The following is a 20,475-nucleotide window of genomic DNA, read 5'->3' as shown; positions in this document are numbered from 1 at the left end:
TTTTATTAAGCATCAGTGTAAGCAATATTACATCGCAGTTTAACGCCTTTAGTTATTGGAGCACTGATCGAATTTTTCTCAGAATTGCAATGTTAAAGGGACAGTTCACCCCAAAATCGAAAATACATATTTCTCCTAAGACCTGTAGTGCTGTTTATCAGTCTAGATTGTTTTGGTGTGAGTTGCATGTGTCCTTCTGCACAGGGTGTAGTTCAGTAGAAAGAAAATAGTTCCTACATGAAACTGCTCACAACAAGGTCTGTGGATTATCTTGAGTAACCAGTTTTTCAATTGTAATTTTTTGGTAGAGCACCACAAGCATCTTAAGTGCCATCTTGTTCCATTAAATTCAAGAGTAGGCAGACATCTATACGGCCGACATCTCCAACACTCAGCAACTCACACCAAAACAAACTAGACCAGTGGTTCCCAACTGGTGCATCAACAGGGTCCAGATTTCTCCTCACTCATTAGTTCAAGGTCCATCATACTTGCCATGTCGTCTAGCTAGTTTGCTGTCTCTGTGAAGTAGCTGTCTGTTATTCACTCACTGTAAAGCAGGAAACAGCACTTCAAAATCAAAGCTCTGTGCCAAAAATTCACTGTACCTAAAAATAGGGAGTGTTATTTTACAAACTTGACACATTTGCGAGTCACTTGCGGTCCATACGGAATGGACCCGAGACCCACTTTTGGACTGCGACAAAGCAGTTGGGAACCACTGATCTAGACTGATAAATAGCACTGCAGGTAAAGGGAAAAACATATTTTTGATAACGAGGTGAGCTGTCTCTTTAAAAATGATTTCCATTCACTGAAAATCTGAATCTTAACAAAACTTCAAGGGCCAGTTTTTTGTCTTTTTCTTTTTTTTTCTCCTGTCTATCTGTGATACCAATATATTTTCCAGGCCCCTTTTTTATATGTCAAACAGAAATGTAATCCCTTCTCCAAATAAAACAGATGTAACTGGAAAGATGACTGTTAGAAACTTCTGTCTTATCAATCAGCAGAAATCTCTGCTGGTCTTCACTCGATGCTGCACTAGGTTGGTTTTCATAAATACTTCACACCTTTCAATGAAACATTTTTCTACCATGTAAAACTCGGCATAAATACAACTTGAGGCTGCGATGCTGCTGCGCTGCAAACCTTGTGTCTTCACAGTAGAAACTCTTTTTAAAATGAACTAATGAGAAACAAACTCCGCACCTGCACACAATGATTTTCAAAGTGCTTCCTGTAGAGGATTTCAGTTTCTTGCAGTCAGTATCATTGACGTCACTAAGCTGCCCAAGGCCACAATCAAAGCTCCGAGTATAAACTTCCAGGAAATTCCCTGTAATACAACAACAGTCAGTCAAAACGCAGCCTGTTGGTCATTAGAGTAAAAACATATTGGAGATATTTCTGTCAGGACTTACAGATCGTTTCTTCTTAGAAGGAATCAGGAATGGTGCAATATTTTCTCCGAGCATCTCTGCTGGTTTAGCTCTCCATTCCTGAGTGTCTTTGCCTCCTGATTGTCTTTTGACGAGTTTAGATAACTCGACGTGGATCGCCTAAAGAGAAGCAGAGGGAAAATCAAACTGTTAAAAGCTGCTTAGTGTCAATCTAATGAAGGAAATGAAATATTGAATAATAAAAGGTGAAGCTGCAGTTTTGAAAATGTCCAGCAGGTGAGAGCAGAGGTCTGAAACACAGATCTTACAAAGTAGACCAACGAGTAATGATAATCACTTTTAATTTAGCTTTTAAATGCACTTTAAACTTCATCCTGAATGTTCATACACATGACTTGATATCACATTTTCTAAGTATCTAAATTGGATTCATCGTTAGAGGTTGTAATTTGTCATAGAGTATAAAATAAAGCTAAATGCACTCCTGTTTGCACTTCTTAACACTCTCTGTTCTGTCTTTTTTGGGGATCATCTACAGACTGCACTACAACAGAGCAGCTAAATCAGTTTTCTCCAAAGTATTTAATCCAGCATTGAGACAAGGGTGTAATTACCAAGCAGCAGATATTTTCGTTTTGTCTAGACAAGACCAGACATATTTGTGACGGTGGCAGTGTGCCCTATAGGTCAGGTCATTGTAACACTGGCAGACTGTGTCTTGTAAACAGCTGAAGGAAACGCACTCCTCACCCTCCGTGAACTCTTCTGAATCAAAGCCGGGCTGCAGCGAACTAAAATACTGCTCAGAAACTGACATTATCGTCCATTTTTGTTGTGATGAACTGTACACCAGAGTAGTTATGTTAATTATAGTGCGGTGTCTATATTGTAGCTGCAAGCGTGACTCTGGCTCCGTCTTACCTTCATTTTACTACTTTTGGAGCGCAGGGCTTTACAGTGACGATATTTAGCTCATATAACGTGTTATTTTTAAGTTAGCTGGACAACTCTGAGCAGTGTGGTCACATCTGTAGACTGCCAGATGTGCAGTTTGCCCGGTCCTCTGTGGAGGATTTGGCAGATTAGACGAACCACACAAACAAGACAGGACAGGCCTTTAACAGAAGGAGCTCACTGGGATCCTCTCTAATGTGCAAACAACTTCTTTTTAAGTCTGTGAACTTTCGTGATATATTGTAACTTAGAGCTGTAGTTGGTAACTTATTAAAAACATAATAACTCGTCATATTTTCTGAAACTGTTACATTCACTGTTGCCTTCTAGTGCTTCTAATGGCCTTACTGCATGTTAACGAAAATCCAATCACAGCCGAGAGTCTCTATCACAAGTGTCGATTATGGTTTGTGAACTGTGGTCAAACCATCAAACTAGGCAGCTCTGATCAAATATGAATCAGTTTCTCCCAGTTCTCCCACTATTTCTCACATCAGATGTTTTCAGAAATGCATTTTAGTGTTCAGGTTAGCTGTAAAATGAGAAAGTCTGTGAGCCAGCCACCATGTTGGAAACAGTCAAGCTGGAACAAAACACCAGCCAGAGCAAACTTTCTCATTTAACAGCTAAACAGTGCAGTAAAATATGTTTCTGAGAACAATAGAGGCAAGAAACAGGCAATGCAGTCACAGAATCTTGATTCATATTCAATCAGTGCTGCCTAGTTTGACATGTTGGCTGCAGTTCACAAGCCATGATTGACAGCAGCATTGGAAACTCCTCGACTGGCTGTTTTTTGTGTGCCATTGTCAGTTCTAGCAAATACCATTGGAGGCAGTAGGAGGGGAGGAAGGACATGAATTTTTGCAGACTGTCTCATGTACTTCTCTCAGAGTGACAGTTTCAGCAAATTAAATCATATAAAAAACAGTTAACCAACTGCAGCTTTAATGTGGTTGTAAATTAGATTTGTTTTATTTTTGTCTGTCTGTTGTATTTTAATTTGGGACAAAAAATTGGAGGCAGCATGGTGGTGCAGTGGTTAGCATTGTCGCCACACAGCAAGAGGGTTCCTGGTTTGAGCCCGTGTCGGGGAGCCCTTCTGTGTGGAGTTTGCATGTGTGTAGGCTTCCTCCCACAGTCCAAAGACATGCAGGTTAACTGGTGACTCTAAATTGTCCGTAGGTGTGAATGTGAGTGTGAATGGTTGTCTGTCTCTATGTGTCAGCCCTGTGATAGTGTGGTGACCTGTCCAGGGTGTACCCTGCACCCAATGTCAGCTGGGATAGGCTCCAGCCCCCTGTGACCTCCAGGTAAGTTTGAAAAAGTTTGAGTTCAACATTCAGTTAGATAACTGAGGGATTGTGGGTGTTTTTGCTTGTTTCTGAATACATTTATATTCATTATAGATGTTATATTGTTTCTTCATGAACTGAATCAGACCGTCAGCTGATGTAAATTGGTGCATAGAGGAATAATTTGGGTCATGTTTGTATAGATTTTTTTTCACTGTCAGCCCACTACTGGTTCAGACTGAAACATCTAGACATCTATTGCAGCAATTCGAAAATGGGGGTACAGGTGCCTCTAGGGATACTTTGGAGTACTGCAGGGAGTACTTAACTTTTTTTAAAAAATGTTAATTAAAATATGATCAGTCATGCATAATTCCTAAAGTAATTATAGTGTAATAAGCTCAACAAAAAAAATATAAATGTTCGATAAACCACATTATATGTTCAATATTACCAGACTTAAATGCTGTAAACTGTCAAGTGCTGCAACAAACAGTTACGTTCACTGTGTTTCTACCAAAAAAAAAAAAGGTTTGGTGCTGGTCAGGAGACACTCAGCTGAACAAATATTATACAAATATATATTTTTTGTATGATATCATTTATCAAATAATTGAGTTTAAGAAGCACTGATCTATAAATGCATTGCCATGAAATTTGGTACCAACATTCACATCCCCCTCAGGATAAACTGTAATACATTTGTTGCTCCCTTCACGTGTCACCTAACGCCATTATCGGATCTGTTCCCAAGTGCTCACTCTTTGAGCATGTGTCTCTTAATTTCAAGCAACATTATAAGAGATTGATAAGGGATATCCTCATAGTTCAAATTGCAAAACAGTGAAGGGTGGTGAATGTTTCAAATACAGTTTGAATAATAAAAATTCACTCAGCCACTGTGGAGATATCTGACAAATTTTAGGGCACAGGTTTCAAAGAGTAAAACACCAGTAGGCTGCTGCAGGTGGGTGATGTCAACACACTTACCCAAGGAAACATAAATTAAATATTTGAACATAAAATCCTTTAAAAGATCTTAATGTGCCAGATTAAGATAACTTTGGGCTGGGAAAGGCAGGATCTTGGGACCATAGATTCATTCACATGTTAGCATGCTGATGTTTAGAAAGCCATTAGCGTGGTTGTAGACTCTTAGTGTTGCTGAATAAAGTTTATGTTGGATAAACATGCTGTCTGTGTATTTCTTTCTGAGTCTTTTATTTTATTGTCTTCGATAAAGAATGTACTGTGTTTCTTTTTATCCTACTCAATGTAAAGTGTCTTTGAGGACTCTGAAAAGCGCCATGTAACTGTTTTGTTTGATTTATTTATTCATTTATTTATTTGAGGTGTTGGGACACTGCTTATATTTGTATGAGGTCATTATATTATCAGATGCCAGTTGTTATACTTGACAGTGTTTCTTAAGCATTGAAATTAAAATTCTGACTTTATTTTTAACTTTTTACCACAACTTTGTAGTTTTTGTTATGAAGGCACAAATGTCATTGTCCACCATTTATTTGTATTGATTGGTAGATTCGGTGGCTGTAATAATAATGGCTGCCTAATTTTAGAATGACCTTTCCTCTGTGTGAGGGACGGATGGGACTCACGGGCAGATTTAGAGGAAAGGTGGTAAGGGGGGGGGCCAGCTCACCCACATAATCTCACCTTGGTGGCCGGCTCCAGTTTCAATGCCTTCTTTAGCACCTCCATCGCCTCTTTGTATTGGCCCATGTCTGACAACAGCTGAAAGAGAATATAAAAACCTTACAGCAGGAGCAGCGCTGCTGGAACCATAAATCACAACAGGCAGAGAACAGAGAGCAATAATGTAGCACCTATTTCTTCCTATAAAATAATTAAATCTAATCTCATATTAAACAAATTTCTCTTCCTTCCAGGAACTCTGGCCGCAATAATCATTTATGGGTTGATAAGTATCAAATGAGATGCAGTGATGTTGTCTTTCAGCAGGAGGACTCTCACCTTTCCCGCCCTGAAAAGGGACTTGACGTTGTTTGGCTCAAGGGTCAGAACGTCCCGGCTGGTGTGCAGCGCCTTATCGAACTGCTCCAGTTTGAGCTGAGCGGTGGCCAGGTTGTTCAAACATTTCACCCGGTAGTCCCGCACCTCCTCCTCCTCTGCCTCCACGCCACCGTCACTACCATCTGGACAGAGAGACACGACTTTCAACATCTGCTCTACTGTGGACGTTTTATTGAGTCTATTTGTGACAAAACACTGTACATGCAAAAACAGAGATTAGTTATCTAATCTTGAAGAGGACTTATTTAAAAATATTGCAGATAATAGAAAATAATTGGACTTTGAAAGAGGGAGGTCCCAAAGGGTGTCATTATAGGGATAGTACATGTTGTGTTTTTTATACAGCTGGATATTGTATCACTATCCCTGCTGTAACAATTGCATGGTTTCATCATTAGACCCAAGTAACAAGCAGGTTTGTAATACCTGGCACTGAGTATGATGGGTGATAAATGTCAGCAGCTCTGGGACCACATCTGTGATGATGCACATCTTTTTATAACAGTTGATATCTAAGATTTATGGTTGAATTTAATCCATTAAGGGTGCATTGCCAAGTTGGATTGTTTACAGCATCATTAAATAACTTTTTCTTTTTTTTTGGCCTCTAAGAGGAAACAACATCAAAACATTATCACCTCTTCAGTTGACATGGTGAATTTGTAAGCAAACAGTTGCCTATTTATACATCCAGCAGATACAGAAAATTATCATAATTTGGGGTCATGTGTCTGTCCAACTCATGAATTTAAGCTCAATATTCAAACTCCTTTTAACAGTGTTTTTGTTCTCTAACATCTCCTGACGTAAATATCTAGCTATTGACCTGTTATATATTTTTTACTCTGGAATAATCCAGTCTGTTCTCTACAAAACTGTCACTGTGTTGTTTGCATCAGCCACATGATGGGACAAGAACGGACTACAACAGAGAACCAAGACTATCATCAGAGTCATGGTATAGTATCTCATAAAGACAGGAAGTCCTAGTCTTTTATGATGTCAAAAATAATCAAAAAACATTTAAAATAAATAAATAAATAAATAAATCATAGGATAGTATGTTATCCAAAATCATCAAAAAATGTCATACTAAAGTATGTCATCCAAAATCATGAAAAAAAAGCCAAAGTATAGTACTATGTCGTCCAAAATCATGAAAAAAAAGCCAAAGTATAGTACTATGTCGTCCAAAATCATGAAAAAAAATGTCATAGTATAGTATGTCGTCCAAAATCATGAAAAAAAGTCATGGCGTAGTATGTCGTCCAAAATCATGAAAAAAACGTCATAGTATAGTATGTCGTCCAAAATCATGAAAAAAAGTCATAGTATGTCATCAAAAATGCCACCCAATGAGTGTTTGACAGGTCAGAAATGACAACTTTCAGAAAGCTTGTGGTTGCATGACAACTAGTGGAATCTCACTAGTGTCACACAGTCATCAAAACTCTGACAGCCCCTGAACTAGAGTGACTTCTTATCTCCCTGCATCATTATGAATCGTCTTTGTGAAATAAAAGAGATGAGCCCAAAATTCCCCCCCACTAAGATGTTTATGTGTCTCCTTCATTTTTTTTCTGGTCATCTTCTCATCCACTAATGACATGATCTGGATGCCCTGATAAACTCCTCTCTTCAGTGCCGCAGTTAGTTCACTCACTAGTCCGACATCATTGATGCATTAAGAAGCAGTCCATGTTTTTCTCTTCATTGTTCAATCACATTTCCCTCTCGGGTCCACCCTGCCTCGTCAATGATTAGAGCGATTAAGGAGGTGGAAATAATATGAAAGTTGATTAGCTTTGATTATGCAAAAGAATTAAGCTGAAATATTTATCGTGGCTCTGGGCTCAGATAGATGTGGCTCTGCATGGTGATGGTGTGATTAGTGTGGTGGCAGACTGGAGGAGAGCACTAAACTGTTATGTCACTCTGTGCTGAGACTGATGTGGAGATGTTTTGTTTGAGGTCTCTAACAAATGTCATGTTTCATGTTTTTGATGCGTGCGTGTGTGTGTGTGTGTGTGTGTGTGTGTGTGCGTGCATGCGGTTTTCTATTCCCATTTTCACTCTAATGCTCACATCAGCTATGACAACACATTCCTGGTACAGGTGACAGTATGTAAATATTTTCTGTGAATAACTTCAGGTTTTGATGCTGGGTTACCTCTGCTACCTGTGGTCAGCACATCCAGAGCCATGCAATAGGCTCTGGCAGCCATGCTGTATTCCTCCCTCTGGAAATGAAAGTTTCCTCGCTCTCGTTTCTGGTTGCTGATGCGGATGCGGTCATCAATGGGCAGAGTTAACGGGTCCGGTTTCTCTCTGACATCCAGCACCTGGAGCTGGTAGAGTAGAGGAGCCCAGGCTGGAATATCAGGCTCCCTGCATGTAAACAAAAACAAAAACAAACACATAATCAGTATTGGGGCATTGACGACAATGAATTATCTGTACTGTGGATATCTTGAAGAAGTGGGTGAATGAAAACAATAAAACCAGGAATTTTGTATTCTATGTTTTATGTTTTGTTTTGATTGCTCAAACTGTGATGGATGTTTTGACTCTCGACTGCGCAACTAGTTTACCCTTGGGTATCAATGAAGTAACCTGAACCTGAACCCTAAAACCAGGAAAGATTTTCTGCCTGTTACATACATTATCTTCTTTCAAAATACACTTCCGTTCTCACAGGAAATGTATCATTTACATACCGTGTCTTTTTAAAATAAACACACTACATTAGTACAACAACCTGAACTGACTTTTTTTCCTCCAAGAACTAGCACATGTGGTTAGGTTTAAGAAAATAACTGGGTTTGGCTTTATAATCTTATGGGACGCAAACACCGCTCTCCCATGTGATGGTTTGTGTTTGTTGGACGCATCCCCCATCCCTCCAGCCAACTCTACTCGGAGTTTCAGTGCCTGAACTTTCATTTCTTGTCCCGCCGCATTTCCACCTGCTGCCGAGTGCTGTTAAACTATAACAGTGACTGCCCGCTTATCATGCTGACGTTAAAGGACAGTTTTTTTCGTCAGCGTCTGACGCTGCAAGTCACTGCCCAAGCGCTGGATTTCGACAACTTTGAAATAAGACCAGGTTGACTCAAGATAATCTGCAGACCTTGTTGTGAGCAGTTTCATGTGGAAACTAATTTCTTTTTACTGAACTTCACCTGCCAAACATATCACGTCATGCTGGTGACAGCACAACATGTAAACATAAATGGCGTCCTCCTTGGCTGAGCTGTATCGTTAGCTAGCTCAGTGGTGCAAGGTGAGCTAGCATAGATGCACGCTTCCTTCTGCGCGGTTGTTATGGCACATAATTAGGAGGCTAGGTGTACAGTTAGGGGTGGAGTTAGAAAGCTGGGAGAGGCTGATGTTCCACTTGGGGTATTGGGTAACTCCCCTTCCTAGGAGCTGACACACCTGAAAAGGCAGCGGCTGATTGGAGTCGAGGCTGGCTGCTGGAGATGCCGACAGACTGCCACGCCACATTTCTGCAGAAGATTCCGACAGACATTCAGAAATCCGGAGGCAAAATCCACCGATCTGGGAACGCTACTACACACCTCACCTGATCTGGGGTCGCGTTCAAGCCCCGCTATGAACTAAAATCACAACAGTGCTGCTTGTGCTGGTCCTGCCTGGCCGTCGACCGGAGGGGGCGCCCGAAGTGTTGGGTCGAGGTGGCCGCCTACAGTAGCGGTCGGGTCCGATGAAGGGTGAGTAACCCATTTACCCCCTAGACAGCTCAGAGATCTACACACATTAGGTAAGTGAGGCATTCGTTCAAGTCCAACTGCACACCACAGGGAAATAACGAAGCTTAGTTAAAGGTTACAGTTACCAGCGTTAGGAGTGTCAGGTAACGAGTCAGGCATAACATTAGGTGGCTTGTAACAGCGGTGATACGGTTGGCGGGTGTAGTTTGGTAGAAAGAAAATATTTTCTATTGATCATGAAACTGCTCACAACAAGGTCAGTAGATTATCTTGATTAATCAGATCATGATTTCTGGAAAGTGACATTGCTGTTGAGTTTTTTAAATGTATTTTGCTGTATCATGCTGCAGCAACTCCTCCCTGGTGCCAGGAAAAGAGACAGTATTACACCAGTGCTAGCTTCCCTGCACTGGCTACCTATCAAATACAGGATTGATTTTAAGGTTCTTATATTTGTTTTCAAAGCCATACTGTACATGGGCTGGCACCCCAGTACCTTCAGTACTCCAACTCCCGACCTCTACAATCTTCAGAGCAATGTCTTTTGAGTGTTCCGCGATCGAGGCTGGTGAGTAAGACAGATCGTGCCTTTGCAGTAGCTGCTCCAAAGCTTTGGAATAGCCTTTCACTCTCAATCAAATGCTCCCTCCACATTGACACTTTTAAGACAAATCTTAAAACGTACATGTTTTCAATGGCCTTTGGTTGTTCGTAGTGGTTTTAATACTTTACAATCTTTTTATGTATGTAACTGTTCTTACCGCCATTATTCTGTTTTATATTTGTGTACATGTTATATTGCTATATATTTGTGTGCCATTCTTTGGGGTTGCATTTTTGATGTATGAAAGGCGCTATATAAATAAAGTTTGATAGATTGATTGATTTTGATTTGTGCAGCACTTTGGTCAACTGCGGTTGTTTTTCAATGTGCTTTGAGCACCACAAGCTGAGTGCCATCTAGTTCCAGCACATTAGAGAGAAGGCAAAACATCTCTGCAGCCAAGATTCAGCAACTCACACCAAAACAATCTAGATTGATAAATAGCACTATGGGCGAGAGGAAAAATAAGTATTTGTGAAATAATTTGATGGTCGTGTCTAAACTACAGTGTCTCGGCTGACCGGAGGTAAAACAGAAATAGCCCAGTTCTCATGCTCAGACATTAATGGTGGCCATTTAGATACATTCGCTGTGGTTTTATCAAAAACTAAGAGAGCCTTGAGGAGGTAATTTCCTCGAAGTGATGACTCACTTTAGCAGAACATTTTCCAATTTAATCTTAAACTCTTCCATCAGGATCAGAGCCGAATACTTGAGGTTTTGGGTCACGGCCTCTTCATGAGTGTTTCAAAGACATTTCGACAAACACGCAAACTCCCGTACATGAATACAAAGGCACTGTGATATCAGAAAACGAACTGCAAACTGAAGATACATAGAGTTTCTAATGATGTGTGTTGTTTCAGCTGCTCTCTATATTAATTACACTTCACTGCATCCAACAGCTCACACACACCTTAAAATCAACACCTTTAAAAAGACGTCTGAGTGACTCCGGCTCATTTAAAGCAGACAAGAATTTGAAACTGGTATGAACCTGTGAGCCGCTGACGGCTTGAGCTTACTCAAGAGTCACTCAGAAGGAAAGTTAATTTGGTTTTCAATCATCAAGCTCCTGTGACCACATGGCGCACAATGGTCCATTATCAGTTACTCTGTAGAGGCTCTGGTTCCAAAGGCGTGTGTGTGTCGCTGTGTGTTAGTGTGTGTGTGTACAAAAACACTGCATGTTTCATGTTTATCAGTTGTTTTTCCACTATAATAAAACCCAACAATCCTGAAACAAACAAATAAAAATCCTTCAACTTTTAAGTGGATACTGTCATTTTAATAGACTCAACAGAGGGAAGTTGAGCGTCCAGCTGATCCCACCCAGCGACTGTTTGCTGCAAAGTGACAGGAGTGGGAGTTGTGTCAGGTCATGAATTATTCAAACTGGTTGTGTCAATGAAACAATTTACGTCTGTCTAACAGAATTAGTTGTATCCCCAGTTACAGGGACGCTGTGTCAGCAGGTGGGATCAGATTACCCTTTCACCTCTCCTCTCTGGAGACCTCGTTTACTGTCACAGGAGTGTGAAACCAGCAGCTGAGCCGAGGCCTCCGAAACCTGAGCTGGATCCCTGCGCTCAGCACTGGAGGAAGTAGCGTTCAGAGACGTTATCGTTTAAGACCGTGTATAAGCAGATGCAGATCTTTCAGAAGCTGGTCTGGCTTATTTACTCACGGCAGCATTTAGTTTAGTTCTGCAGACTTGTTTTTGCATACCGCTGCATGTTTACTGAGGATCAGATGAGCTGTATAAGAGGCGTTAAAGAGCAGCAGAGAAGAAGACAGTTGATTCATTCGTGGAGAACATAGAGTACACGAGCTTAGGTCACACCAGGTTAAGTTAGTCATTCTAAAACGGGCTGTACATTCGACCATCAGAGACAGATCCCTACACACTGCTAATGTCATGCGTTTTGCTGGCGTACTAAGAATGTGACACCATCGCCAAATGATCCACTGCACAGTCTGTACAGCACATGGACATACTGCAGCTATTTGTTGCCCTTGCACACTTTTCTCTTCTCTTATCTGAAAATATTACACAATATTCTGAAGGCTGCGTATTATGTAAGGCTGTGCGGCGTACAACAATAACACACACAGTGTCCTGCCTGCTGTTAGTGCCTGGCTCCAGATTAAATGGACTCGTGTGGATTCACCTCTGAACCCACTTTTGTTTTTTAAGTTAATGAATAATGCACACTAAAGGTCTGCGCTCACCGAGCTTGATTTCTTTATCAGGGGAGATGAGGTGGAATGAGAGACGTGGCTCTGTCGTATTTTCAGTTTCCAGATAATGTCTCATATCTGTGTCTGAAATTGTGACAGTGTTTGGTTTGTAAATAACTCAGCAGCAAAACCCAGAGCTCATTATCATCATTAGATACTGATTTCCTTTCTTCATATGGAGGAAACACTCCCACTTTGCTGCTCGTGACTCACACAGATCAGGACACATTAGATGAGAAACGATGAGTCATTTCTTATTAATTGATGCAGATGCAGCTGTACACGATAAATGTGCAACAACAAAACTTTGTGGATCTCAAATGATGCGTTACCTTAAATGAAAAACAAGTCACAAAAAACAGTTCTTTACATGCAGGATTCAACAGGTGACCTTTGTAGCATTATATCATTAAGCTCAGCAACTAATGAACGAGCAGTAAGCAGAAAAACACAGCAATGTGCAGTACACAGAGTTATGCCTTAAACACTGAGGGATACCGCGAATCACTAAGTGGAGCCCTCATGAGCATTAAACAAAATCAGCATGACCGGTGAACTGTCAAGTGTAATCCGAGAACGCAGCGTGCTGACAGATCTATAAGGTTCACCGTGTCATGTGGGTCACTGGTGATTAGCGCCACACCAGTGTGCTGCTGCTCTGAGCTCAGCCAGTGAGCCCCAAGGGCCTTATTAGTGCAAACAGGAAGCAGAAGCTGGTCAGCGGGGTGAGATCGCTCTGCAAGATCCCAGTGAAACCTGAACCTGCAACTTTAACCTCGATCGTCCACGTCCCAACACTGAGCTGGGGAGCCGGCCTCCATAGCTGGTCCTCTCAGCCTCTTGATGCTTACGTACTATCACACAAACATGAGTATATCGATGGTGTATTAAACTTCCTCTACGAGCTTGAAAATACCAATATACCAGACTCTGATCAGATTCTGGTTAAAGCACCACTGTCTTATGAGATTAACAAGAGGCAACCGTCGTGCTCACAGCTCTGTGACAGCAGACATTTTGACTTGTAGCAGGACACCGCAGGTGAAACAAGTGTCCTGAGAACAAAACCAGTGAGCCTGCATGCATCAGGACTCTGGGACGAGCTCACCTACATGGAATGCAGCCATTAATCTGATGTTACCAGTTACACCTATGATTCTATCTGCTATGACGTGCCAAAATGTCCTCTGTGTTCACGCATCATTTCAAGATGATCAGTGCTAGTTTGGTAGTCACGCTGATTAAATAGCCTAAACTAAGTAACGTTGTTGCGTTATGTAAATGTAGATGTAAATATTCTTAAATAATTTACTGAGATGTTCCTTTCACCCAATGGCAGACGTAGCCATCAGAAATTCCTGATCTCAGATTACGACCATAGACTGTATCAGATTACGACTAGGAGGCTGACATGAATGTTTCTGACTGGCAGCCCGTAAGCATTATGTAAAAGTGGCTTTAGGCACAGCAATGTTCTGAGCTTAATGCTAACATGATCGCGTGATTTATGTGATTTTCAATCCACTACTCTTGCTAATTCTCCAGTCAGAAGTCTGCAGAGGAAGAGAGAACAACAGAAAACGATGGATGTTTAGCTGCGGAAGGCACACTGGACAATAAAAAATACAGAGTTTTGATTACCTAACATTACAGCTACGTCTGTGCTCTCAGACATCACAAGGTCATCTTAATTCTAATGACATCTAATGACAGTGACTCCTTCTGAGATTGACATGAACGTGCATACCATCCAGTCGTTGTTGAGATGTTTCGGTGTGAGCCAGAAATGTCAGCCTGTTGGTGGCACTACATGAAAAGACATTAAAATCATGAGGTTTCATCCTGTGAGCAACGTAAATATCTGAACAAAATTTCACAAATATCAATCAAACACTTGTCAAGATATTGCAACGCTGACCAAAACGGTGGACAGACTGACCTCTGTTCCAAGAAAATGTTTAGACACCCCAAACACAACTGCATTAATACTGCATTTAGAGTCAATTATCACAGCGTCATGTTGAATGTTGCTGTTGTTGGTCTAGCTGAACATGAAAGCACTACGGTATTCTTTCCTCAAACCATCTTGCAGAGAGACGACCCTGCTAGTTGCCTTCTGAGCCAAACCAGAGAAAATGTTGGTGAGAAGGGGCACTGGGAGGTTTTTTGAAGGTCTTAGCCTTCAGCAGTGGACGGAGCCTGAGGGCTGAAGAGATCGGGGCTGAGCTGACTTAAAGATATGAGACGTTTGCTGAGGCAGCAGCTCAGACAACAGTGAGAGACAGAGACAGGTTCAGGTGGCCACCTAGACTCACATAGACAGACCTAAGCCCTATTCGGACGGGATTAGTTTCACATAGTACGTGGGGTAAAGTAATAATTACCAGAGATTTTAGTCCCGTCCGAATGTGCCATGTCAGTAATCGTTACCACACGATGTCAGTAAAGATTACTGCGACTTTTACCTTCTGTAAAAGGGTCCAGGACAATTACCTCAGGTAATACTAATCCCGTGCGAATAGACCAGCAGTAATACGTGTGTGGGTGTAGATATTTCATCATATCCTGTTTACAAGTGGCTTTTTGCGGATTTTCAAGCATGGAGGCTCTTGAAGAAGCACTCAGTTTTGCACTTCACAGTCGGACAAGTTCGCGTGAAACCTCAGGTACTGTGGGCCTACGATGAACACGATTCAAGTGTGTTCGAGTGTGGTACGCACAGGAAGCAACATCATACGCACATGACGGCAGGAGGGGACAGCGGTGTGTGAATGGATTTACCCCTCCCACTTGTAGTAGTTCTACTGATATTTCTTTGAATTGGCCATTAATATTACCGACGTCCTGTGGTAAAGTGACATTACCCCAGGTGCCCATGTAAAACTAATCCCGTCCGAATAGTGCTTTACACTGCCCACATTCATGATAATGTTTACTGCAGGTCACCAAGGAAACCATGGCTAATAGGGGTGTAAGAAAACATCCACACCCTTGAACATTTGAGTATGTTTTCTGTAGCATACAATCACCTGAAAATAAGAATCGTTGTGTTTTCGTTACCTTAGAAGGAACTGTTTATATCTACATAGGGAGCGGGTCCTTGTCGAAAGACATTGCCATTTTAGCACCGCCATGTTTCTATAGTAGCCCATAATGGACAAACCAAAAATTGGCTCTAGATGGATCCATCAGCTTTATCACTTTGACCACTGTGGACAGCAGTCCTGCCACAACAAGCTGAACAACATTGGAGAAACACTGGTTTGTAACGTGAAACTGCTTTATGCAGTGTTTTTACTGGTTTTAATTACCTGGGGTCTCATTTATAAACATTGCATATGCACAAAACAAGGCCTGACAAAGGTCTACGCCACTTCCCGCACAGAAGTTGTGATCTATAAGACTTGATGGGAGAAACTGTGACCCATGTTATGAACATTTTGGAGACAAGAAATTGGTGACGCAGGTGGTGAGGTGGAGGCCTGACTGTAGAAATGATTGGATATTTTTTAGCCCTCACCATTTTTGGCTTTTGTTTGTACATACATTTTTTGTATGGATCCTACGCATTGTTTTATAAATAAGACCCCTAGTCCGTTTGTTTTGAGAGGAAGTGACCTCCACAGATAATTCAGCTCCCAGTTAAAACCTCCTGAACAAGGAATTCTGAAGGAATTCTAACCAGGAGTTCACACTTGGCACAAGGGAGAAAATTTGGCTGGTTGCAATCTGCAGTCCTCACCACTAGATGTCACTAAATCCTACACACTGCTCCTTTAAAATAATTGCGTTATGTCACCTTGCCTACATTACAATATTACACATAAATCGCAGTCGAAACCCTGCAATCATGATTCATATCATATTGGTAGATTCTTGCCAATACACGCAGCTAATGGCTAACAACATACTGACAAGTTTCTAGTTAGAAATGATACATATTTAAGCAAAAGTATCAAAACCAGTTGCCATGTGACAAAAATGAATTGACATTAAGATACAAGTAGCTTATGAGACAGAATTGTATGTTATATAAGAAGCTCCATCGAGGAGACAGCTTAGCATAAAGACTGGAAACAACTTGCTTATTTACACTTTATATCTCGTTGGCTTCGTCCCTGCAAAAAATGTAAAAATGTAAAAATGACAAGTTTTACGTGGGATTATGCGCTAGATTATATTTTAGTCAAGTGCATTAACTGTCTGGTGTCCTCTCCACAGTTCTTGTGTCATTTGTCAGTCTCTGTATATCTGACTACAGTGCAGGAAGATTACGTTGCCATCTTTAAACCCTGCCTGTAAACCTCTGATTGGCTGGGTTGTTTCTTTAACTGTGAGGGATCAATGAGCACAACATTTTAGACCAGACTGGATTTAAACTGCTGGATAAATATCTGGGCGGCACAGTGTAGAGGGCTGCATTGGGATTGGGTCCTGCCAGGACCCACGGGACCCAACCCAAATCTTGCGGGAGCGGGCGGTTTGAACTTTGCTGCAGGCGGGAACGGGCAGCTAAAAAAAACGGATCGGGATGTAGCCTATAGCGACAGGATGGAGTTAACAAATGTTGTGGAAAAGAAGCTCAAACAAGGTCTGAAGGTGCACTGAGCCCTCTACTTCTCAGCGCTCTCAAAGCTGGCCGTTTGATCTTCAGTATCCCCGCATCCAGTGCGCCTTCAGAGTGGGTCTTTAGTGTCTGTGGGTGCATCTTGGAAGAGAGACGCACAGGATTGGGACCGCAGTCGGTCAGCAACATTCTCTTCCTCCACAGCAATATTATGGCCAAGTGATCCATTTGTTAAATTCATTTGTTTCATTCGTTAACTTTGTTTATTTTATGTTACTTATTAGTGTTATTTGAGCCAATCACAGCCTACTTTATCTTTATCTCACTAATGTTTCTTATTCAGGTCTCTCTTAGAAAAGAGACCTTAACCTCAATCACTGTGTGATTATATAAAGGTAGAAAAATAAATAAAATACAGAGGAGGAGAATAGAATATGAAACAGCCTTTATTCCATTAAAAACTGGGAATGGAGCGGGCGGGAGTGGACATACTCATTGCGGCTGCGGGCGGGAGTGTAACACACACGTTGCGGGCGGTAATGGTCAGAAATTCAGCAGGAGCGGCCAGGAGCGTGATGAAGAAAACAGTCCTGCGCAGGGCTCTAGCACAGTGGTTAGCATTGTTGCCTCATAGCAAGATGGTTTCAGGTTTGGGGTGTGGGAGCCCTTCTGTGCAGAGTTTGCATGTTCTCCCTGTGTCAGTGTGGGTTTTCTCCGGGTACTCCGGCTTCCTCCCACAGTCCAAAGACATGCAGGTTAACTGATAACTCTAAATTGTCCGTAGGTGTGAATGTGAGCGTGAATGGTTGTCTGTCTCTATGTGTCAGCCCTGTAATAGTCTGGTGACCTGTCCAGGGTGTACCCCACCTCTCGCCCAATGTCAGCTGGGATAGGCTCCAGCCCCCCTGCAACCCCTGACAGGATAAGCAGTTACAGAAAATGAATGAATGAATGAATGAATGAATGAATGAACCTCTATATATACGTAGTACTCTAAAATGAAACCCAACCAACAAATTTCACTGTGACCTTCTACCACAACTTTCCATAACATACTCTACAACAGATATTAAACAAATGTTTAATCTGCACAAGGACACTCGCTGTCTCTCCACCAGCAGTGTTTTTATTCTCTGACACAGTTTTACTTCTCACATTTAGGCTGTAAACAGATCCCATTAAAAGAGGAATGTCTCCACTCTTCTCACGTTTGTACGAATGATGTGATAAGGACAAGCTTTCCCCTCCTGTGTCATAGGAGGATATGCATTCATTAGAGATGAATTTGATACATGTGTTGTGGCTTAGCAAACTTCCTCATTAAGGTGTATGATAGCGCCGCTGACTCACCCTGTTATCTGTCAAGCATGCCCCTTGCTGCTCTGACTGAAAGGAACAACTCCCACAGAGGGAAAACAGTGGTCACTTTGACGTCATGCTCTCCGTTTTAAATGATGGAAAGGCCAGCGATGTACCTCAAACTGGTTTCTATGGTTACAACCTCAGATAGTGCACTAATATACCGTGATAAATGTGGTGTACAGCTCATATGATAATACCAAATCCAAGAGGATTTATGAGGTTTTTTTTTATGGCAGTGAAAACAGGTCTGCTGCTGCTGACGTTCACTGTTGTGTCTGTTTTGACTCTTGGATGGACACACAGCACCAATACAGTCGTGCAAAGGAGCTTAGCTTTAATCCTGCCGTTGGTGAGACGTCACAGCTGTTTTTCCTCGCTTGCTGCCATTCTAGTTAATTTGCAGCAAAACAGCCTCCTAGTACAGCTGGAGATGTAGAAACTAACAGTGTAAGGCCTTTCAGCTGCTGCCTCGGCATGAGCTTTCCTCTCCTTTTTGTTTTTATTTCCTCCTCCAGCAATGAGCCAATGAAACTCTGCTCGCAGGGATCAAGGGCAGCTACTGCCTACATCCTGGCTGCTGAGCTCCTCAAAAGTCCCCATATAATCTACAGCAGATTTCCTTAGCCTGTTAAAATGAATCCAATCTCAGCCCTGGACTACCTGCAGGGTATAGAGTGGCTTTTTAATAGCTGGGATGTGCAGGTGCCGCGCCATTTCAGAGATACTCTTTGGTTACACGACTTTATAAAACCAGCTTTAAGTAGAAAAAGTACAGTAGTTATATGATGTAGGACGGGTGAATGCCAGCACCAGTGCCTTGTGTTAAAAGGGACTATTTGAAACATGAAGGTGTGAATACAGAAAAAATATCGAAACACTATTGAAGGTTCATTGAAACAATTCTGTTTACATTCAGTGAACTTACTGACATCAACGTGAGCAGCCATTTTTACACACCCTGTTCAAGGCGGGAATGTTATTCTACCTCGCCGTTCTCACTTAAAGGTACAAACACAGAACTGGGGGCAGAGCTGTTCCACCTTTAAACAGGCAGCAGAGGTAGTAACAGAGCCGAATCTATGTCTGTGCAAAAGGGACAGCCAGCAGGTGACATTTTGACAGCCTTTTATGTGTGCAACAAGCTACTAGCAGCAGTTAGCAGCTAACTCAAAGGAGAAATCAATCAATCAAGGATGTCTGCAAATTGGAGAGACAATGGGGTTCTGGAGCTCCTTGCACTCCGAACAGAGGACGAGATCGATCATCATCAACCCATGTGACTCTGGTCAATAAGGGGACTTGCTTATCAAATCATTGCACCATGTAGTTTATCTAGTGATTATAAACTCCACAGGTTACCTTGCACATCAAGATTTTCAAGAACGTTTTAAAATAAAAGTTGATATGTGAATCAATTTGTGAACGTTTCTCCAGTAAGCCTTTGATTTCTCTTGTATTAACACCATCCCATGAAGGGTGGAGCTCACTGTAATGAATAATTTGACTCGTTTCAGTAAAGGCGAGTGATTCAATTACAGGCTTGATTTTATGAGGACACAACCACAATTAAAATTTGTTTTGATATAATAAACCTATACCACAAGCCATAGCACAGTAAGAAATGAGAGAGGACTACAAAATATTCACTTCTGAGACTTTGCTATTTTTTAGTTTTAATGGCTTCTTTAGCTGCAGAGTCTTTAACAAAAACATGCAGGCTAGCAGAAATCAAATTCAGCTAAGAGTGATCAACTAACTTCAGAAGGTGATGGCTGACTTGTTAAAAGAGAAGAGTTGAGCAGATGTCTGCAGACGTTTTATCGAGTGCGTCCTATTATCAGCACTTAATGTGACAAGACCAAGCATCGATATTTGACAAGTTGAGAATGGGAATGGGAATGTCATCATCATCATTGTTGTCATCTCTTTTTGAAGTTACAGTTAGGATCGAGGTCTCCTGTGGGTTTAATGTTGGGGTAAGATTAGGTTAATAAACAACACTGAAGGTTATGGTTTTGCCAGCATATCCAAAAAGTGACAGGCTGATCCAATGCGAGCAGATGAGAATGAGAATTTTCTTCTTTCCCACATTTGCTGCTGCATTGCTACTTTTCGTTGCATTACTGACCCCAGTTGTTAAATTAAGTTGTGTTATCAAGAGTGTGCATCATGTGACTCATGTGGTTAATACAGGGACTTGCTTATCAAATCATTGCTCCATGTAGTTTATCTAGAGGCTAAAAACTCAGCAGGATATCTT

General features: G+C 41.5%; 1 protein-coding gene across 2 annotated transcripts in view; it reads right to left on the bottom strand.

Annotated features, from left to right (window-relative positions):
- Positions 1-373: 373 nt before the first annotated feature.
- Positions 374-20,475, bottom strand: part of fkbp16 (FKBP prolyl isomerase 16) — a 93,979-nt gene continuing 73,877 nt past the window's right edge. For both annotated transcript variants that reach the window (XM_049573527.1, XM_049573525.1), the window contains 5 exons: positions 7,878-8,095; positions 5,648-5,829; positions 5,330-5,407; positions 1,425-1,562; positions 374-1,339 (listed from right to left, as the gene is read on the bottom strand). In XM_049573527.1, the coding sequence (XP_049429484.1) occupies positions 1,253-1,339; positions 1,425-1,562; positions 5,330-5,407; positions 5,648-5,829; positions 7,878-8,095 (703 nt within the window). In that variant the 3' untranslated portion in view covers positions 374-1,252. The remainder of the gene's footprint in view (positions 1,340-1,424; positions 1,563-5,329; positions 5,408-5,647; positions 5,830-7,877; positions 8,096-20,475) is intronic.

This window comes from Epinephelus fuscoguttatus, linkage group LG4, assembly GCF_011397635.1.
Source record: "Epinephelus fuscoguttatus linkage group LG4, E.fuscoguttatus.final_Chr_v1".
In the NCBI taxonomy this organism is placed as follows: Eukaryota; Metazoa; Chordata; class Actinopteri; order Perciformes; family Serranidae; genus Epinephelus; species Epinephelus fuscoguttatus.
The sequence above is the reverse complement of the archived record's forward strand: the minus strand, read 5'-3'. Positions and strand labels throughout refer to the sequence as shown.